Source organism: Eublepharis macularius, chromosome 13 (genome assembly GCF_028583425.1).
Source record: "Eublepharis macularius isolate TG4126 chromosome 13, MPM_Emac_v1.0, whole genome shotgun sequence".
Classification (NCBI taxonomy): Eukaryota; Metazoa; Chordata; class Lepidosauria; order Squamata; family Eublepharidae; genus Eublepharis; species Eublepharis macularius.
In genome coordinates this window covers 5,856,349-5,876,570 of record NC_072802.1, presented here as the reverse complement: position 1 = coordinate 5,876,570, position 20,222 = coordinate 5,856,349, and the positions used below count along the sequence as shown (strand labels likewise).

The following is a 20,222-nucleotide window of genomic DNA, read 5'->3' as shown; positions in this document are numbered from 1 at the left end:
AACTCTGTCGACGTGATTTACCTGGATTTCAGTAAAGCTTTTGATAAAGTCCCCCATGACATTCTAATGGGTAAACTCAGGGATCATTTCATAGAAAAAGAACTGCAGGAACTCATTAGCATAACTCATTAACATACGTCACACCCCTTGATCAGTCCAAAATGGCCAGGATTTGGCTGCTGCCAGATGGGGGAGTGTTCCCCCACCTGGCAGTGGCCCAATCAGGGCCATTTTCCCCCACAATACAGGCCAAAACGGGCCCCAAACAGCCATTTTGGGCCCGTTTTGGCCTGGATCAGGCCCAAAACAGCCCAGATTGGGTTGGTGCCGGGCCAGGGTTCCCCACCAGGCACCGACACAATCCTGGCAGTTTTGGTCCTGATCCTGGCTGAAAAGGGCCCCAAAAGGCCGGAAATGGCCATTTAGGTCCCATTTGGGCCCAGATCACGGCCAAAACAGCCTGGACCAGATCAGTGTTGAGCAAGGGAGGGTTCCCCCACCTGGCACTGACCCATTGCAGCCCGGATCAGTGCCAAAATGGCTGGGATCGGGTCGGTGCCGGGCAGGGGATGCTTCCCCCACCCGGCACCAACTCAATCAGGGCTTTTGGCCCCAATTGTGGCCGTTTTGGCCCCAATCAAGGCCTAAACAGCCCAAAACCTCTTAAGGTCAGGTGGGTGGGACCACCTGACTTGGGGGAACACACCGGAATGGCGTTCCGATGTGTTCCCCCTTGAAATGAGCCCTGGGTAAACTGGAAAACTGCGAACTGGACTATAGGACAGTTCAATGGATAGGGAATGGGTTAGAGGACCACACCCAAAGTGTGGTGGTCAATGGTGTTTCATCAGATTGGAGGGAGGTGTCCAGTGGGGTGCCACAGGGCTCGGTTTTGGGCCCGGTACTGTTCAATATTTTTATCAATGATCTGGATGAAGGGGTAAATGGGCTATGCATTAAATTTGCTGATGATACCAAATTGGGAGGAATGGCAAACACCCAAGAAGATAAGAGTTAAAATTCAACAAGACTTGAATACTTTGGAGAAGTGGGTGGTTGTGAACAGGATGCAATTCAACCTAGATAAGTGCACGGTATTACATCTGGGCCAAAAAAATGTGAAGCACAAATACAGGATGAGGGATACACTTCTGGGTAGTAGTGTATGCGAAAGAGATCTTGGAGTAAGAGTGGACTGTAAACTAAATATGAGCAGTCAGTGTGATGTGGTGGCAAAAAAGGCAAACTCAATCCTGGGTTGTATCAAATGGGCCATTGCATCGAAATCGCAGAAGGTCATAGTCCCTCTCTATATTGCCTTGGTCAGGCTGCACCTGGAGTACTGTGTGCAGTTCTGGAGGCCTCACTTCAAAAAGGATGTGGACAAAATTGAGAGGGTGCAGAAGACAGCAACAAGAATTATCAGGGGTCTGGAGACTGAGCCCTACGAGGAAAGGCTGAGGGCCTTGGGAATGTTTAATTTGTAGAAGTTTGAGGGGGGGGACATGATTGCTCTCTTTAAATATTTGAAAGGCTGTCATTTGGAGGAGGGCAAGAAGCTGTTCCAGTTGGCAGCAGAGGACAGAACTTGAGGCAACAGGTTAAATTACATGCAGCAAGGTACCAGCTGGATATTAGGAAAAACCTTTTCACAGTCAGAGTAGTTCAAAGGTGGAATCAGCTGCCTAGGGAGGTGGTGAGCTCCCCTTCACTGGCAGTTTTCAAGAAGAAGCTGGATGAATATTTGTCAAGAATTCTTTAGGCTCATCCTGCATTGGGCAGGAGGTTGGACTAGAAGGTCTGTATGGACCGTTCCAACTCTGTGATTCTGTGATATACAGTGAAGAAAAAAATACTAATGTTTGACATACCAGTCAAAGCCTAACCCTTGCCTCAAATTAAGTTCTTGCAGGAACGAATTCATACATGACGACTTTTCCTATAGAGGCATTATCCTGCATATGAAAATGTGTATTCCTGTCATTTGTAGTCAAAATGTCACATTTTGCTTACTGAAATAGCACAATTGGCTGCATTTATCATACATGACAGGATATTTGCTTTTTTCTCCAAACAGAAATATCAATGCAGGTAATTCACATTAAAGTGGCCCAGTTTTCAACCTCAGTACGGTGCAAGGGGCTTAACATGGTACAAGCTGTGAAAGTGCTCCTAGTTTCCGTTTAAATTTAGAAGACAGACATGGTTCTTTTACCACTGGCTAAGAAAGCCACCATGCATGAGAGGGTAAAATGATACTCAACAGCTGTTTGCTCAAAACTGCTTAATAATAAGCATTATGCCACTTTTAACCACTTCCAGAGTGACTGAAATCAGTTCCTGCATTGTGATAAGCGCCTCTATTACAGCAATCAATTCTATTCATAAAACAAGTCACTCATGGGGGAAAGGGTTTATTACAAAGAGTCTTCTCTTCTTCCAAGTGGAGGCTCAAAAATCTCCCACTGAAAGCAAAAACCTTAGAGAATGGGCCTCTTGCTGTCATCTCCTCCTCCAACCAGGTCAAAACTAGAACCGGAGGAGGCACCTTAAGGAGATCCACGAACCTGGTAGATGATAGTGAAGAGGCTGCTGATGAGAGGCTCGGTGTGATACATCTCTACAGCAGGTAGAGGGGCAGTGAGGCATTGCAGGGGGCTGGGCAAGAGTTCACTGCTGAAGGATCAGCACCAAGATGGAGGCCATGCGCGCACATACCTCCTCCTCCCCAGCCTTTTTTCCTTTTTCTCAGCTATTGCTATAAAGTTTTTGCTCATTATTGTGGCAAAGTGAGGGGGAGGTAAAAATGTGAGAAGATGGCAAGGAAGGCGAGGAAGAGATCACTGGAAAGGGCAGGACCAACCACTAGGGAGGGCTGGACTGCAACCCACTTTCAGAGGCTTCATGACCTACTTCTGGGTCCTGACCCATAGATTGGGAAACACTGCTCTAGAACACTGGGCACATGAGGGTGCAGATTTTAAACTGCAGGTTTAAAGCACGGCAAATAAGATACAAGAGATATTAACAGGTTGATCATAATTCTATGCAAAATAAAGATGAATCTGGGGTTCAGACAAGACACATTCTTCTTATCAGGTGTACGTACACACGTGGCCACTAATAGGCATTCTGCACAGCTGCAATGATGGGATCAGCTCCTCAAGCGGGACAGTCACTTCTTGCAGTGAGTTACGCAAGTCTATGTGCAATGGTATTAAGCCTGCCAACAAATTTCAGCTCCGCAACGCTGAATTCAAGTTCCCCCTTTGAACTCTAAGAGATGGAAATGCTTCCTTAGTTTTTCTTGAATGTTGACATTTTTTTAAGTGTCTAATTTGCGGCCACTCATCTTGTGGCACAGACATGTTTGGTGTTTGTAAATGTGTTGTTGGATGATATATTTCATGTTCATGCGTGAGCCCTTGAAAGCATAACCTCTTATTTTTTAGCCATCCAATGGTATTTCTTGAGAAGAGCTGGTCTCTCTTCCTACTTTTCCAGATTCTATACTAAAAAAAATGACTGGATTTTCTTTAACTAACCCTCTTTTCTTCCTTTTACCTCCCATTTTCATTTTGTGAGTTTGCTCTGAAAATTCATTTTTCATTCATTCATTTTTTTGTACAGTGCCCAGATGGGGTGTTTAAATAAGAAAGACATAAACTGTGCATCAGCCTCAATGGCTCACAATCAAAAGGCTGGCATGATTTCGATTTCATGAAGCTCCCAGCTTCCTACAACATACTCACATCCAACAACCGTTACATGCAAAATCAGGAATTTGCATACCAATGAGAATCAGAGAGGTGCAAGCAGTATTATTCTGTGCTGCCTAACCCCTGCATACACAGGAGCAGAGAACCACATGGAATGAAATGACTAACAAACACCAAGGTGATCAGCAGTGCTGCTCTGAGTCCCACTGATCAGTAAAAAACTGGAATTATATGTATTTTAAATAAATAAGGGAATAATGAAATATTATGAAACTAGAAACAAAGCCCGTTGTGGGGAAAAATACAATGGGCTCTAGAAAGGGGAGGGTGAGCAGACAGGCATTCCCTCCTCCTCCATCACTGATCCCAGCCAGTGAAGGAGAGGCGTGAGCACTGCCACCTGCTCCATGCGTGATCTCAGCCACGTGAAGGGGTGGTGGGCTTTGCTACCTGCTCCACACCTGATCCCAGCCGGGTGAAGGGGAAACGGGAATTGCCACCTGCTCTGCTCCTGATTCCGGCAGGTTGAAGCGGGGGTGAGCATTGCTGCTTGCTTGGCGCCTGACTCTAGGAAGGAAGAGAGATCAAAAGATCTCCCCCAGCCAAGACTTACAACCTTATCAGCTGTTAAGGTGCACCATGCAAAAAAACAAGTAGTATTCAATGTTTTTATATTTGATTATGAAGTGCAAGGTGTGTAGTGTGCAATGAATAACAATAAATAATTAAATATCAAGTAACAATACACAGTTCACGTCCAATAAATACAACAATGATTTACAACAACAGCTCATGGTCATTTCCACAGATCATGTAGCCAGGAAGTACTCTTCTACTGCCCGGCCGTAAGTGCTGATGATACAAAATTAGAGACTTGGTGTCCTAAGGTAAGTTCTTTATGTAGTAATAAAATCCCTATGATGTAATCTATTCTTTCTCCTTCCTTTATAGGTGCAAACTCCCCACTCGGAGACAATGAAGCTCCCGGGCGGGAGAATGCAGAAGGGCACCCAAGTCAAGGAGGAGGACAGGGTCCAGAGCCGCTGAGAATCGCTCAACAGGGGGCTAGCTGTTCTCCTGTGTCGACAAGCTTTTTCAAGAGTGTTCTAAGACAGCAATATTCTCCTTCTCCAATTGGTCAGAAATAACACATTCAGCACTAAGCAACGGGTACCTATTACGGTTGCTTACTGCTGAATCTGTGTCCCTATTATGGGTCGTGAGAAGTAAGAAAGACTTTGAACAGCCGGAGAGTTGGAGGTAACTGCTGACAGGACGCTCTTGAAAAAGCCCATCCAAGACAGGAGGGTAGCTTGCTCCCTGCTGAGCGACTCTCCGTGGCTGTGGATGCATCTCCCCTCGAGTCTTGGGCGTCTCTTGTGGATCCTCCGCCCGGGAACCAGCAACCACCTCGGAGCCCCCCACTGGGCTGGATCCGCCTTGAGGAAAAAACGAGCGAAGGAACAAGCAACTGTTTTGAACTGTGAATGGCCATTTAATCCTGACCCCAAGTCTCCAGATTACCCCATCTGGTTGAAATAGGAAAATAATTTTGACATTCAGTGCATATATAAATAATTTTAATATTTAGTAAATGAAATGTGGATGTGAACGTATTTATATCTGCATTCATTGCGATTAACTGGAGCATCTTGCACTTTAGACAAATTATAAAATCCTTTAAAAATTAACTTAAAATTAAATATTTAAATGTATTATTATATTGTTGCATGGTGCACTTTAAGAAGATTCAGGTTTATAGACTTCCGCAGCAGGTCCTTTGCTTACTCGCTCCTAACACCAGCTGAGTTAAGGCAGGGGGCAGGCATTGCCACCTGCTCCGCTTCTGATCCCAGCTAGCTGAAGGGGGGTGGGCATTGCCACTTGCTCCGCTCCTAATAGCAGCTAGATTAAGGTGGGGGGTGGGCATTGCCACCTGCTCTGCTCCTATTATCAGCTGGGTTAAGTGGGGGGGGGCATTGCCACCTGCTCCACTCCTAATACCAGCTGAGTTAAGGCAGGGGGCAGGCATTGCCATCTGCTCCACTCCTGATTCCAGCTAGCTGAAGGGGGGTGGGCATTGCCACTTGCTCCGCTCCTAATAGCAGCTAGATTAAGGTGGGGGGTGGGCATTGCCACCTGCTCTGCTCCTATTATCAGCTGGGTTAAGTGGGGGGGCATTGCCACCTGCTCCACTCCTAATACCAGCTGAGTTAAGGCAGGGGGCAGGCATTGCCATCTGCTCCGCTCCTGATTCCAGCTAGCTGAAGGGGGTGGGCGGGCATTGCCACCTTCTCCACTCCTAATAGCAGCTAGGTTAAGGTGGGGGGTGGGCATTGCTACCTGCTCTGCTCCTAATATCAGTGGGTTAAGTGGGGGGTGGGCATTGCCATCTGCTATGCTCCTAATACCAGCTGGGTGAAGGCGGGGGGGAGGGGGAGGGATTGCCTGATCCCGGCCTAGGCTTCCCGCCATGGCACGTTTCATGGTGCCTTGCCTGGGCTTCTCTCTGCGGCAGCTTCCTCTGGTGGTGCACCAGGGTAGGAAGTGAGTCATCTTGAATACGCTTACTCAATTATATAGTAAGATGAACAAAAAGGTATATAACATACTACATCATACTTGTCCTCTGGTATGTCCTACACCCTCAACATAAACAAACTTCTTCTCAAAAATTCTTTTTCTTGTATATATGTACAAATGCCTATAAATGGCAATGACTGCAAATCTATCAGGGAGGAAAAGCTGTCACAGTCTTTTACAAAGCTTACATCCAAACCCAAAAATTTTACCTGACATTAGTTTCATCGTTAAATTCTTCAGCCCATTTTTTTCTTGACTGAGCAGTGGTAGAACCATCTAATCGATAATAATCAATATTCCTGAACCACTTTCCTTCACCTAAACAATCAAAAGACAGAGAATATATCAAAAATACAGGGAACAAAATGAATAATGCTAGGTATTTATGTGTATAACAGATATAATAGTCTGTAGACACACATAATATCAGACACTTGCCAAGACATATAATACTAATTCATTTCACAGTATTTTAAAATCAATAACTTTAACCAAACTAGGAAATGTTGCACGTTTATTGGAGCCAAAAGTATAATAAAAGCAACCCTGTGTACTCACAAGTAAAAAATAAACAATATTTGTTGATCTTGGCGAGTTCCTTCAGAATGAAGGATTCTCTTTCCTTTCCCCCCTTGCAAATAATGTGCTGACAAAAAGACCCTATATGGATTGTAAGAAGAGACACTGCAAGGGGAATCTGCAAGGCTAACCATGCCCATAAAATTTCCATCTTTTCAGAATACTCAGATTAGAATTAAGAAATTAAATCTTTTAAAAAGCCACAGTGCAAGTACAATCTAGCTACTTTTGCATGCAAAAGTTCTCTGGGACTCACATACTCTTAAGCAGGGTAGAATTAAAACAAGTATTGCTTTCAAGGACTGCAACATGGTCTTCTATACAGTCACACACATGGGTTCTGCGTCAATACAGAAGGCCACTCCAGAACGATCAAGCTGTAGCCCAAGGACTGGCTCTCAAATCCCCTCCATAAGGGAGGGTGCTATCTCCCTGAACACGCCTTAAGTGGAAGGAGGGAAGTCTACAGACCTGCTAGCAGCTCCCAAAGAAAAGACTGTATGAGAGACTGTCAGCAGTTTGGTTGCTGGCAAACTCTTCATCCCCTACTCCTGTGTCAACTCCTCCTCCCCATGACCACTCCTCCAGCTGAGGCTGTCTGGGGCCAGAGTGCCACTGCTTTCTGGTCCAGCCCCTCTCAATGCTTCCATGCTGCCCAAGGCCAACCATATTCATGTGCCAGGCTGCAGAGGCACCATCTGTGCTGCAGGCTCATTGCCTGGGGTTCTGGCCTGCTGCTGAGACACATAGGTGCAGACCATAAATCAGCTAAAAAAATTAACTTATTTAAAAGCCTGGGCAAAGAGAAAAGTTTTGCCCCAGCTCTAAAAGAAAGGAGGCAGCAGGTGCGCTTCAAGGAGGGCATTCAAAAGGCAAGGTGCTGCCACTGAAAATGCTCTATCTCCAACAGCTACATGGGTAACCTCTGTAAGTGGAGGGCTCACACAGCAGGGCTTGAGAAAAGGATCTTAATTGGTGGGCTGGATAATATGGGCTGAGGTGGTCCTTTAAGTGTTCCTGCCCCAAACTATTTAGGTCCTTACAGGTAGGAACCAATGTTTGGAATAGTGCCTGGAAGCAGATGGGCAGCCAGTCGCTCTTCCTACACAGGGTTGATATGATCACTGTCTCCAGAGCCTGTCAGCCACATTTTGGACCCACTGAAGTTTCTGAAGTTTTCAAAGGCAGCCCTCCCCCACAGGGCACATTGCAGTAATCTGATCTAGATGGGACCAGAGCAGGGGGTCACCATGGTTGGTTTATGCTGTTTTAACAATGCTCATTTTACATGTTTTTTTTAAAAAAAATTTATTGGTGAGTTTATATTTCATATTTAATACATACAATCCCATCATATCTAATTTACTCTAACCCCCACCCTTTTCCTCCCCCCTCCTTGTCGACTTCCAACAGCTTTCCAACCCTTAACCCTTCTTATTACTTAACTTCACTTATATTCTTCTATAACACATGTCATGATATCTCTTACTCTAAGCATATTCAAATTATTTTATATATATACTATATTAAATCCACTAATATATCCATTTTACTCTTCCTTAATTAAACTATATGTTCTAGATAAAATTTCCTTAGACATAATACTAGCTTAGATTATAATAATTAAATTTTCCCCTTAATGGTAAAGTCGCTTCTCTCTTCTATTTTCAACATCACATTTTAATAATTCTCAAACTGCCACAGTTCTCCTTTCACATCCCATTTTTTTTCTAAATATTGTTTCAATTTCCCCCAATCAGCAATAAATTGTCCTGGATCAAGATCTTTAAGTTTTCTTGTCATTTTGTCCATCTCCGCCATGTACAGCAATTTGTAAATCCAATCTTCTATAGTTGGTATTTCTTGTGTTTTCCATTTCTGCGCATACAAAAGTCTTGCCGTTGTAGTCATATAAAACAACAACGTTCTGTACTGCATTGGAACATCTTCCATTCCCAAGTTCAGTAGCAACAATTCTGGGTTCTTATTTATTTGGATTTGTAAAATCTCATTAATTACTTCAATTATATCTCCCCAGTATTGCTTGGCTACCTTACAAGTCCACCACATATGATACAATGATCCTTCATGCTTTTTACATTTCCAGCATTTGTCTGACATGTTGGTATTTATTAACGTAATTTTCTTTGGTGTTAAATACCATCTATAGATCATTTTATATACATTCTCTTTAATGCTCATACAAGTTGAGATCTTCAGTGTATTTTTCCACAAGTGCTCCCACGCCTCCATTGTTATTTCTTTATGAAAATTTATTGCCCACTTCACCATCTGGACTTTTACTATTTCATCCTCCGTGTGCCATTTTAGAAGTACTTTATCAATCTTTGAGATTTCTTTCTTGCCTTCTTGTAATATCACTTCTTCTAGTTCTGAATTTTCCGTTCTTATTCCTCCTTTTAAACAGTCCGAGTTAAAAAGATCTCTGATCTGTCTGTATTGAAACCATCCATAACAAGGAGACAGCTCTTCTTCTGTTTTTATTCTTATTATTGAATGTTGTATTTGTGTTATCTCCTTGTAAGTTAGACGTTGCTGTTCATTGTCGACAGTTCTCGGATCTATTACTTCATACGGAACCACCCACGAAGGAATTCCATCTTCCAAATAAACCTTATACTTCTTCCAGATTGTGAAAAGGCTTCTTCGAAAGTAATGATGCAAAAACATAGAGTCTTTTACTTTATCATACCACAAATATGCATGCCATCCAAATATTTTTTTATGTCCCTCCAAAGCTAGCAATTTACGGTCTTTTAACGTTATCCAATCTTTTAACCATGCCAGACATATTGCTTCATAGTATAGTCTTATATTGGGCAGTTGCAAACCACCTCTTTCCTTCGCATCCTGTAATACTTTCATTTTCACACGTGGTTTCTTGCCTGCCCACACAAAGTCTGAAATTTTCCTTTGCCATTTGTCAAATTGTTTAGAGTCTCGAATAATTGGAATTGTTTGCAACAAGAACATCACACGCGGTAAAACATTCATCTTTACTGCTGCTATTCTTCCCAACCATGATAAATTCAGTTTATTCCATTTTATCAAATCTCTCTCTATTTGTATCCACAATTTCTCATAGTTATTTTTAAATAAATCTATGTTTTTCGCAGTCAGTTCAATACCAAGATATTTTACTTTGTTAGTTACCTCACAGTCCGTTATCTCCATTAGTTCTTGCTGCTTCTGCTTAGTCATATTCTTACATAATATCTTCGACTTCTTTTTGTTCACATAAAATCCAGCCAAATCGCCGAACTCCTTTATTTTGTCTATTATTTTGGGCATGTTCTCAATTGGATCATCTACTATTAACATTATGTCATCCGCAAATGCTCTGACCTTGTAGGAAAATTCCTTTATTTTTATGCCTCGGATTGTGTCATCCTCTCGTATTGGAATCATCAATATTTCCAATATCAAAATGAACAACAATTGAGACAGAGGGCAGCCCTGTCTTGTAACTTTACTTATTTTCAGTTTTTTGGTTAAATCATCATTCACTACAATCGCTGCACTTTGGTCTCTATAAATTTCTTTAACCGCTTGTATGAACTTTTCTCCCATTTTCAGCTTTTCCATAGTGGCAAACATAAAGTCCCAGTTCAGATTGTCAAATGTTTTTCCGCGTCCATGAAAAAGAAACCAACTTCCCTGTCACAGTGCTTATCATAGTATTCAATAGCGTTTATTCCTGTCCTTAAATTATCTTTAATTTGTCTATTGGGTAAAAATCCAGCCTGTTCTTCTGCAATAAATTCCAACAGCCATCCCTTTATACTTTCCACCAAAACTTTTGCAAATATTTTATAGTCATTATTCAGCAACAAAATTGGCCGATAATTTTTAACATTGGTCAAGTCCTGTCCGTCTTTCGGAATCAGTGATATATTAGCTTTGTTCCATGAATCAGGAATCTTTTGGCCTTGCATAACTTCATTCATTACCTCTCTCAAAAAAGGTGCCAATTCGTTAGCCATCATTTTGTAGAACTTTGCCGTGAATCCATCCGGTCCCGGTGCTTTCCCTAATTTCGTGGATTGGATGGCCTCTTTTATTTCTTTCTTTCTTTTTTTTTTTGAGTTCTGCCATCTCCGATTTTAGTGCCTCTTTAAAGTCTTTAACATTCTCTTGCATCATTTCTTTAAGCTCTTTGTTTCCTTCTGAAACTTTCTTGTTCAAGTTTTCCAGCGCGGTTTGCCACTCCTTCTTCGACATCGTGGGGCTAGCTCTACTTCGCTCCCACGAATCCGCTCTTTTCCTCGACTCCGTGGCGTTGATTTGTTACTTTGTTATTTTTAAAAGTCCAGATTCAGTTTATTTTTTTAACAATTAGTGTTTGCACAGTCCAAAATGTCGGGCGTCTTTTCTCTATGGTTTTATATTGAATCGCCCTTACCTTCATCAAAGATGGCCTACTTCCGGAAACTTCTGGTTTGAGATTCATGGAGGTCTAATGCAGCTCAGGGAGCTGGGCTGTCCGTGCCGCTGTTTGTGAAGGCTGGAGGGGCGCAAACTGCCCGGAGCCCCATGTTTTCAGGCGGAGAACAGGCAAGCACGCTTAAGAACCTGAGGGCACGTTGATCTCGGGTGTGAGGGGAGTTCTACACAACGAGCCCCCGTACACTCTTGAGGTCCCACCCGAAGAAAGGTTGCCAAAATCTCTGCAGCGGCTCTGGAGTCAGTTTCTGGCATAAGACCTACATACCCAAGCTTCAGTAAACTGAAAAGGAAATAAGAACTAATTGGATACTTGAAGCAGCGATTACAACCCAAGAGAAACGTCTAAGAAGGTAAAGATTGCTATCTCTTAATACGGGACAGATTATAAAAAGGAATAAAGTGATAAAGAGAATCTAAAAACTGCAAGAGACTTGTTATACAAAGGAGGAAGTTCCGGCAAATAAAATTTTAAAAAGTGACACTGTAAAGAGAAGTTAATGCGGAAAATTGATTATTGTTTACATACCTGTGGCTAGGAAGAGATAGCAGACTGTGAGAAAGTTTTAATATCGTGAGAACTGCTGTGAAAAGAAGAGGAACAGGAAGTGCGTCAGAATCATAAAGAGACTGGCGAGAAGCGGCTTGTTAACAACGAAAGTGGAAGGTCGCCATTTTGAAACAGGGCAAAGCTGTGTCTTCAAGGAAACGGAAATAGGCCATCTTTGGTGAAGGTAAGGGCGATTGCTTCAATACAATAGATAAAAAACATCTGACATTTTGGACTATGCAAACTCTTTTCTCTAAAAAATAAACTGAATCTGGACTTTTGAAAATAACAGAAAGCAACAAACTAGCGCCACGGAGTTGAGGAAAAGAGCAGACATGTGGGAGCGAAGTAGAGCTAGCCCCACGATGTCGAAGAAGGAGTGGCAAACCGCGCTGGAGAATTTGGATAAAAAAGTTTCAGAAGGAAATAAAGAGCTTAAAGAAATGATGCAGGAGAATTTTAAGGACTTTAAAGAGGCACTAAAATCGGAGATGGCAGAACTCAGAAAAAAAATGGATCAAGTACAAAATGACTTGCAAGCTACACAGCAGAGAGTTAATGTAGTAGAGAACGTGGTTGACACCTTAACAGACGTGCAGAGAACGGAGATGCAAGGAATGAAGGGAAGAATGGCCGCAGTTGAATGTAAACAAATGGAAAAGCAACTCAGATTTCGCGGGATTCCGGAGATTGTGGAAAAAACAGCCCAAGAGCAGATTACAGAAATTTTGGCGGCTACCTGGGGAAAGAAGAAGAGGAGGTTGCAGCTCTTCTGGATGTGGCATACAGAATTAACACAAAACTTGCAACTCAGAAGAAGTTACCAAGGGATATGATCGTGCAATTTACGACCAGAAACACAAGAGAGTCAATTGTAAGCAAACAGTTTCAGGAACCATTAGAAGTCGACGGGAAGGTGGTGAGAGTTATGAAAGAACTGCCCAGAGCGGTGTTGTTGGAGCGGAAAAAATACAGAGAGCTGGTCCAGATGTTAAAGGATTTGAAAATTAGGTACAGATGGGAAATACCAGAAGGACTGGCATTTGAATTTGGTGGAGTAAGGAGAAATATCAGGTCGGGTCACGAGATGGAAAACTTTATTAGGGACAATGAAAAGGACTTACCAAAAAGTATAAGAATGTGATCATGGAGTGTAAAATAATATCTTGGAATGTAAATGGACTAAATTCACCTTGTAAGCGTAAGACTATTTTCCACTGGCTTTTAAAACAAAAATGTAATATAGTATGTCTCCAAGAAACACATATCAGAAAGCAGGATTTAAAATATTTGAAATTTGTAAAGCTTGGAAATGAATTTGCTGCAGCCTCCAAAAAGAAGAAGAGAGGAGTTGCATTGTATATAAAGGAGGAACTGCAGCCAAAATTAATTTTAAGTGATGCAGAAGCTAGATATTTAGCAGTGGAAGTAATTTGGAACTCGAAGAAGACCTTGGTGATTGGAATTTATGCACCCAATGGCGCGAAAGAAAACTTTTTCAAGGATTTACAAAAACAACTCGATGAGCTGACCTATGATCAAATAATTCTGGCAGGCGACTTCAATGGAGTTACAAACTTGGAAGAAGATAAGAAATCTAAAATTGCACACAAAAAAAGAGGACTCTTGCCAAAGTCGTATTTTGCGATTAAGGAACAGGAAAGTCTGGAAGATGTATGGAGGAGACAAAATCCAAAAAACAGACAATATACCTTTTATTCTGCGAGGCATGCCACTCTATCAAGAACTGATATGATCTGGGCTTCCAAAGAACTAATGTTGTGGACTAGAGATGTGGAGATAATGCCTAAGGTAGGCTCAGATCACAATCCTATCATGTGGAGATTTGGAAAAAATACTAAAAGAAGAGGATGGAGAATAAATGAAGACTTGCTGCAGATAGAAGATAACATGGCGTTGCTACGAAAGGAGACCAAGTTCTTTATACAATACAATTTAAATAAGGATGTGTCAACTCATAAGGTATGGGACACTTACAAAGCTGTAATAAGGGGAATATTGATGGACTTGAATGCAAGGGACAGAAGGAGAAAAGAAGAAAAAAGAAAGGAAATAACCGAAAAAATTAAAGCCAAAGAGATACAACTTAAGAAAAGACCAGGGAAGAAACGTATATATCAGGATATAAAAATATTGCAGGAGCAATTGACGGCAATGAATAACAAAGAGTTGGAGTGGAATTTGAAAAAAATTAATCAAAAAACATTTGAAGGTGCAAATAAACCTGGCAAATATCTAGCTTGGCAATTAAAAAAGAAAAAAGAGAAGAAAACCATAATTAAAATACGAGAGGAAGACAGAACATTATTGGACCAATCAGCTATTAGTAGAGCTTTCTATAAATTTTATGAAAAATAGTACCAGAAAAAAGAAGTGAATAGAGATTCAATAGCAGAGTATTTGGAAAGAATGAAACTTCCAACTATGTCAGAGGAACGGAAAGAAAAATTAAATAGGGAAGTGACAGAGGAAGAAATAAAAGAGGCCATCCAATCCACGAAATTAGGGAAAGCACCGGGACCGAATGGAGTGACGGCAAAGTTCTATAAAATGATGGCTAGCGAATTGGCACCTTTTTTGAGAGAGGTAATGAATGAAGTTATGCAAGGCCATAAGATTCGCGATTCATGGAACGAAGCTAACATATCACTGATTCCGAAAGATGGACAGGATCTGACCAATGTTAAAAATTATCGGCCAATTTCGTTGCTGAACAATGACTATAAAATATTTGCAAAAGTTTTGGCGGAAAGGATAAAGGGATGGCTGATGGAATTTATTGCAGAAGAGCAGGCCGGATTTTTACCTAATAGACAAATTAAAGGCAATTTAAGGACAGGAATAAACGCTATTGAATACTATGATAAGCACTGTGATAGGGAGGTTGGTTTCTTTTTCGTGGACGCAGAAAAAGCATTTGACAATCTGAACTGGGACTTTACGTTTGCCACTATGGAAAAGCTGCAAATGGGAGCAAAGTTCATACAAGCAGTTAAAGAAATTTATAGAGACCAAAGTGCAGCGATTGTAGTGAATGATGACTTAACTAAAAAGTTGAAAATAAGCAAAGGTACAAGACAGGGCTGCCCTCTGTCTCCATTGTTGTTCATTTTGATCTTGGAAATACTGATAATTCAAATACGAGAGGATGATACAATTCGAGGCATAAAAATAAAGGAATTTTCCTACAAGGTCAGAGCATTTGCGGATGACATAATGTTAATAGAAGACGATCCAATTGAGAATATGCCTAAAATAATAAACAAAATAAAGGAGTTCGGCGATTTGGCTGGATTTTATATGAATAAAAAGAAGTCGAAGATACTATGTAAAAACATGACCAAGCAGAAACAGCAAGAACTAATGGAGATTACGGATTGTGAGGTAACTAATAAAGTAAAATATCTTGGTACTGAACTGACTGCGAAAAATATAGATCTATTTAAAAATAACTATGAGAAATTGTGGATACAAATAGAGAGAGACTTGATAAAATAGAACAAACTGAATTTATCATGGTTGGGAAGGATAACAGCAGTAAAGATGAATGTTCTACCACGTGTGATGTTCTTGTTGCAAACAATTCCAATTATCCGAGACTCTAAACAATTTGACAAATGGCAAAGGAAAATTTCAGACTTTGTGTGGGCAGGCAAAAAACCACGTGTGAAAATGAAAGTATTACAGGATGCGAAGGAAAGAGGTGGTTTGCAACTGCCCAATATAAGACTATACTATGAAGCAATTTGTCTGGCATGGTTAAAAGATTGTATAACATTAAAAAACCGTAAATTGCTGGCTTTGGAGGGACACAAAAAGTTGTTTGGATGGCATGCCTATCTGTGGTACGATAAAGTTAAAGCAGACTCTATGTTTTTGCACCACTATATTCGAAGAAGCCACAATCTGGAAGAAGTATAAGGTTTATTTGGAAGATGGAATTCCTTCGTGGGTGGTTCCGTATGAAGTAATAGATCCGAGAACTGTCGACAATGAACAGCAGCATTTGACCTACAAGGAGATAACACAAATACAATATTCAACAATAATAAAGACAGAAGAAGAGTTGTCTCCTTGTTACGGATGGTTTCAATATAGACAGATCAGAGATCTTTTCAATTCGGACTGTTTAAAAGGAGGAATAAGAATGGAAAACTCAGAATTAGAAGAAGCGATATTACAAGAAGGTAAAAAAGAAATTTCAAAGATTTATAAAGTACTTCTAAAATGGCATACGGAGGATGAAACAGTAAAAGTCCAGATGGTGAAGTGGGCAGTAAACTTCAATAAAGAAATAACAATGGAGGCGTGGGAGCACCTGTGGAAAAACACATTGAAGATTTCAACTTGTACGGACATTAAAGAGAATGTATACAAAATGATCTATAGAGGGTATCTAACACCAAAGAAGATTGCGCTAGGAAACACTAACATATCAGACAAATGCTGGAAATGTAAAAAGCATGAAAGGTCACTATATCATATGTGGTGGACTTGTGAGGTAGCTAAGCAATACTGGGGAGATATAATTGAAGCAATTAATGAAATTTTACAAATCCAAATAAATAAGAACCCAGAATTGTTGCTACTGAACTTGGGAATGGAAGGTGTTCCAGTGCAGTACAGAACATTGTTATTTTATATGACCACAGCGGCAAGACTGTTGTACACGCAGAAATGGATAATACAAGAAATACCAACTATAGAAGATTGGATTTATAAACTGCTGTACATGGCGGAGATGGAAAAAATGACAAGAAAACTTAAAAGATCTTGATCCAGGACAATTTATTGCTGATTGGGGGAAATTGAAACAATATTTAGGAAAAAAATGGGATGTGAAGGGAGAACTGTGGCAGTTTGAGAACTATTAAAATGTGATGTTGTAAACAGAAGAGATAAGCGACTTTACCATTAAGGGGGAATTTAATTATTACAATCTAAGCTAGTATTATGTTTAAGCAAATCTTACTTAGAATACAGAGTTTAATCAAGGAAGAGTAAAATGGATACATTGGTGGATTAGTGATTTTAATATAGTATATACATAAAACAATTTGAATATGCTTAGAGTAAGAAATATTACGATATATGTGTTATAGAAGAATATAAGTGAAGTCAAGTTAAGTAATAAGAAGGGTTAAGGGTTGGAAAGCTGTTGGAAGTCGATAAGGAGGGGGGAGGAAAGGGTGGGGGTTAGAGTAAATTAGATATGATGGGAATATGTATTGAATATGGAATATAAACTCACCAATAATTTTTTTTTTTAAAAAAAAGGCCTACTTCCGTTTTCTTTGAGATCACAGCTTTGCCCTGTTTCAAAATGGCGACCTTCTACTTCCGTTGTTAACAAGCCGCTTCTCGCCAGTCTCTTTATGGTTCTGATGCACTTCCTGTTCCTCTTCTTTTCACAGCAGTTCTCGTGATATTAAAACTTTCTCACAGTCCAGTATCTCTTCCTAGCCGCAGGTATGTAAACAATAATCAATTTTCCGCGCTAACTTCTCTTTACAATGTCACTTTTTAAAGTTTAATTTGCCGGAATTTCCTCCTTTGTATAACAAGTCTCTTGCAGTTTTTAAATTCTCTATCACTTTATTGCTGTTTTTAATCTGTCCCGTATTGAGAGATAGCAATCTTTATCTTCTTAGACGTTTCTCTTGGGTTGTAATCGCTGCTTCAATTGTCCAATTGATTCATATTCCCTTCTTGGTTTACTGAAGCTTGGGCATGTAGGTCTTATGCCAGAAAATGACTCCAGAGCCGCTGCAGAGATTTTAGCAACCTTTCTTCGGGTGGGACCTCAAGAGTGGACGGGGGCTCGTTGTGTAGAACTCCCCTCACACCCGAGATCAACGCGCCCTCAGGTTCTTAAGCATGCTTGCCTGTTCTCCACCTGAGAACAGGGGGCTGCGGGCAGTTTGCGCCCCTCCAGCCTCCACAAACAGTGGCACGGACAGCCCAGCTCCCTGAGCTGCGTTAGACCTCCATGAATCCCAAACCGGAAGTCCCCACTCATTTTACATGTTTTTGAATTATTTTATTGTATTCATTTTTGATTTTGTGAGCCTCCTTGCAGCCTCTGCGGTAGCATATAAACTTTCTAAATAACTTAAAATTAACGAAGAGCCATTCAAACAAGAGAACACTGCATTAATAGTGGTAGTTTCCCTTGGAAAAATACAGGTATTTCCTGTGTTTATGCCTGAGTGTAATGTGGAGGTTGGCATCTTGCAGGTCCATGAAAGAAAACCCCAAAAGGATGCTGTGCTACCTCGAGAAAAGGCTCTTGGAACAGCCTCACGGAACTGGTTCAGGACTGCCTTGACTTGTACCAGTGATACATTTGTTGTGTGCCCTGAAGCGGGCAGCAGAACTGGTATTATGTCAGATACTATCGTTCATGTTGGAATGGATGGGGCAGGAACTTCCACCTCAGGTTCCAGTCTCTGTCTGCTGCTTCTTTCATCCTCTTTCTCTTATCAGACACAGTTGTGGTCAATTAAGTCACTGTTGTTTAGTGTAGTATGGAGGCTGTCAGTCAACGGTACCTTAGCACTAAGAGCTGCAGTCTGAATATGAAGAAAAATAAATAGCCAAGGAGAATGGATGCACACAACTGGCTCAGCCAAGCAAGGTGAGTCAATGGGGTTGGATGAGTCATTTTCATAAGCATCAAGGATTGGTTCCTAAATTTGAGGAGAATACCTTGTGACTTTGCCACTGTGGGAATGTGAGCTGATGTTATGGCTTCATCACCCAGATGGGGAAATAACTGAAATAGTAGCAAAGTTTCTCTACAGTGCCATGGCTATACGCCCTGTCAAGTAATATTCTATACTGATTTTGCTGTACTGCTGCCCTGTTTCTATCTGTAATTTTAATCTCATTCTGTATGGACTCATTTCTGTATTTAAAATCGTATATTTTTATATATGTCAATAAAGGCTTGCTTGAGCTGAATTCAGGTTATGTCTTTATCTCCTAAACACAACAGGTAAACGTTGAGCTTGTTGGGGACAGGTAGCTTTCCTCTATGGCATGATGAAAAACTGGACTACTTTTCCAGCAGCTGTTATGCTTAATAGAAGAAGAGGTAGGGAGGCAACTGCACAATTTTTTTAGGATAGGAAAATTATAGCCAGAAAGATAATTTCTCATAAACTAAAGAAAAACCTGTGATGAGAGAAATTCTCAGAACTGCATCCTATGCTGCATCAGAAGAGAACTGTGCAAAAAGATGCTCACCAGCTGGAGCCTGCACAGAGGGAAAATACCTTCCCTAGGGAAGACACTTCAGTGCCAATTTTTAGGTTAGACTTCTAGAACTTTCTGGAGTTGCCTTCTGTACCAGTACAGAACCCATATATGGGACTGGAGAGACCACGGTGAAAAAAAAACCCAGGCTGCTTAACTGCCATTCTCTGAGTGTTCATCTATTCAGTCACACATATAGGAACATTAGCCTGCACAGAGTCATGATATGAACCTCCAATAGCTAAACTAAATTTTGAATTCGAATTTTGGTGCCAACTCCTCTTGCTTCCTAGCAAAACATATGCCCAGAGTGGGAGGATTTGCACCTTTCCACTCAGTTGTTTCCAAAATATGATGCAGCAGGGAAAAAGGAATGCCTAGGGGAAGCGGATAGGTTGTGTGACTGCACAGATGATCACTCAAAGACAACTAATTACAAGTAAGCAACCTGTCTTTCTTCTTTGTGGCCTCTGCAAATTACACGTTAGGAATAATAGCAAGCTGACACACCTGGTGGTGGGAACAGGTGATATGAAGCACACAAAGTATTTAAGACCACACAGCTAAATGAAGCATTATGTTGGGCTCTAATTTCCACTACTGTATAAATGTAGAAGGTGGTGATCATATGCTTGCTCTACAGACTTCAAGATGAAGTACACCTTTGGCTAACCTAATCAACATAGCCATAGCCCAAGTAGAGTGTGGTCACATGGCAGAAGGCAAAGGCTGGTGATGGAGAAATATTAACTTAGAAATGCAATCACTAAACTTACAATCTCTTTTCAGCCCTCCATAATAGGTAAAGAGATGAGGGTCTTTACGGAATGAGGAAAAATGTTACACATAGGGATGATCCCTCCTCAATGCCCCTCCTCATATAAAAGCTCTGCATTTTCTGCTGGCATGCCCGAGCACTGGAACATCAGGATTAGAAACCAGGTGCGTATAGCTCCACTCATGGTTCGAATTTCAAGTGAGGCTTATCTGCACATATGTTATTTGTCCCTGGTAGATAAACAGCTGACAGGAAGTTTTGGTATTGTACA

General features: G+C 41.1%; 1 protein-coding gene across 2 annotated transcripts in view; it reads right to left on the bottom strand.

The window, feature by feature from the left end:
* ATRX (ATRX chromatin remodeler) overlaps nucleotides 1–20,222 on the bottom strand; it is a 183,272-nt gene that overhangs the window by 21,534 nt on the left and 141,516 nt on the right. For both annotated transcript variants that reach the window (XM_054995798.1, XM_054995799.1), the window contains one exon: nucleotides 6,512–6,620. In XM_054995798.1, coding sequence (XP_054851773.1) covers nucleotides 6,512–6,620 — 109 coding nt within the window. The remainder of the gene's footprint in view (nucleotides 1–6,511; nucleotides 6,621–20,222) is intronic.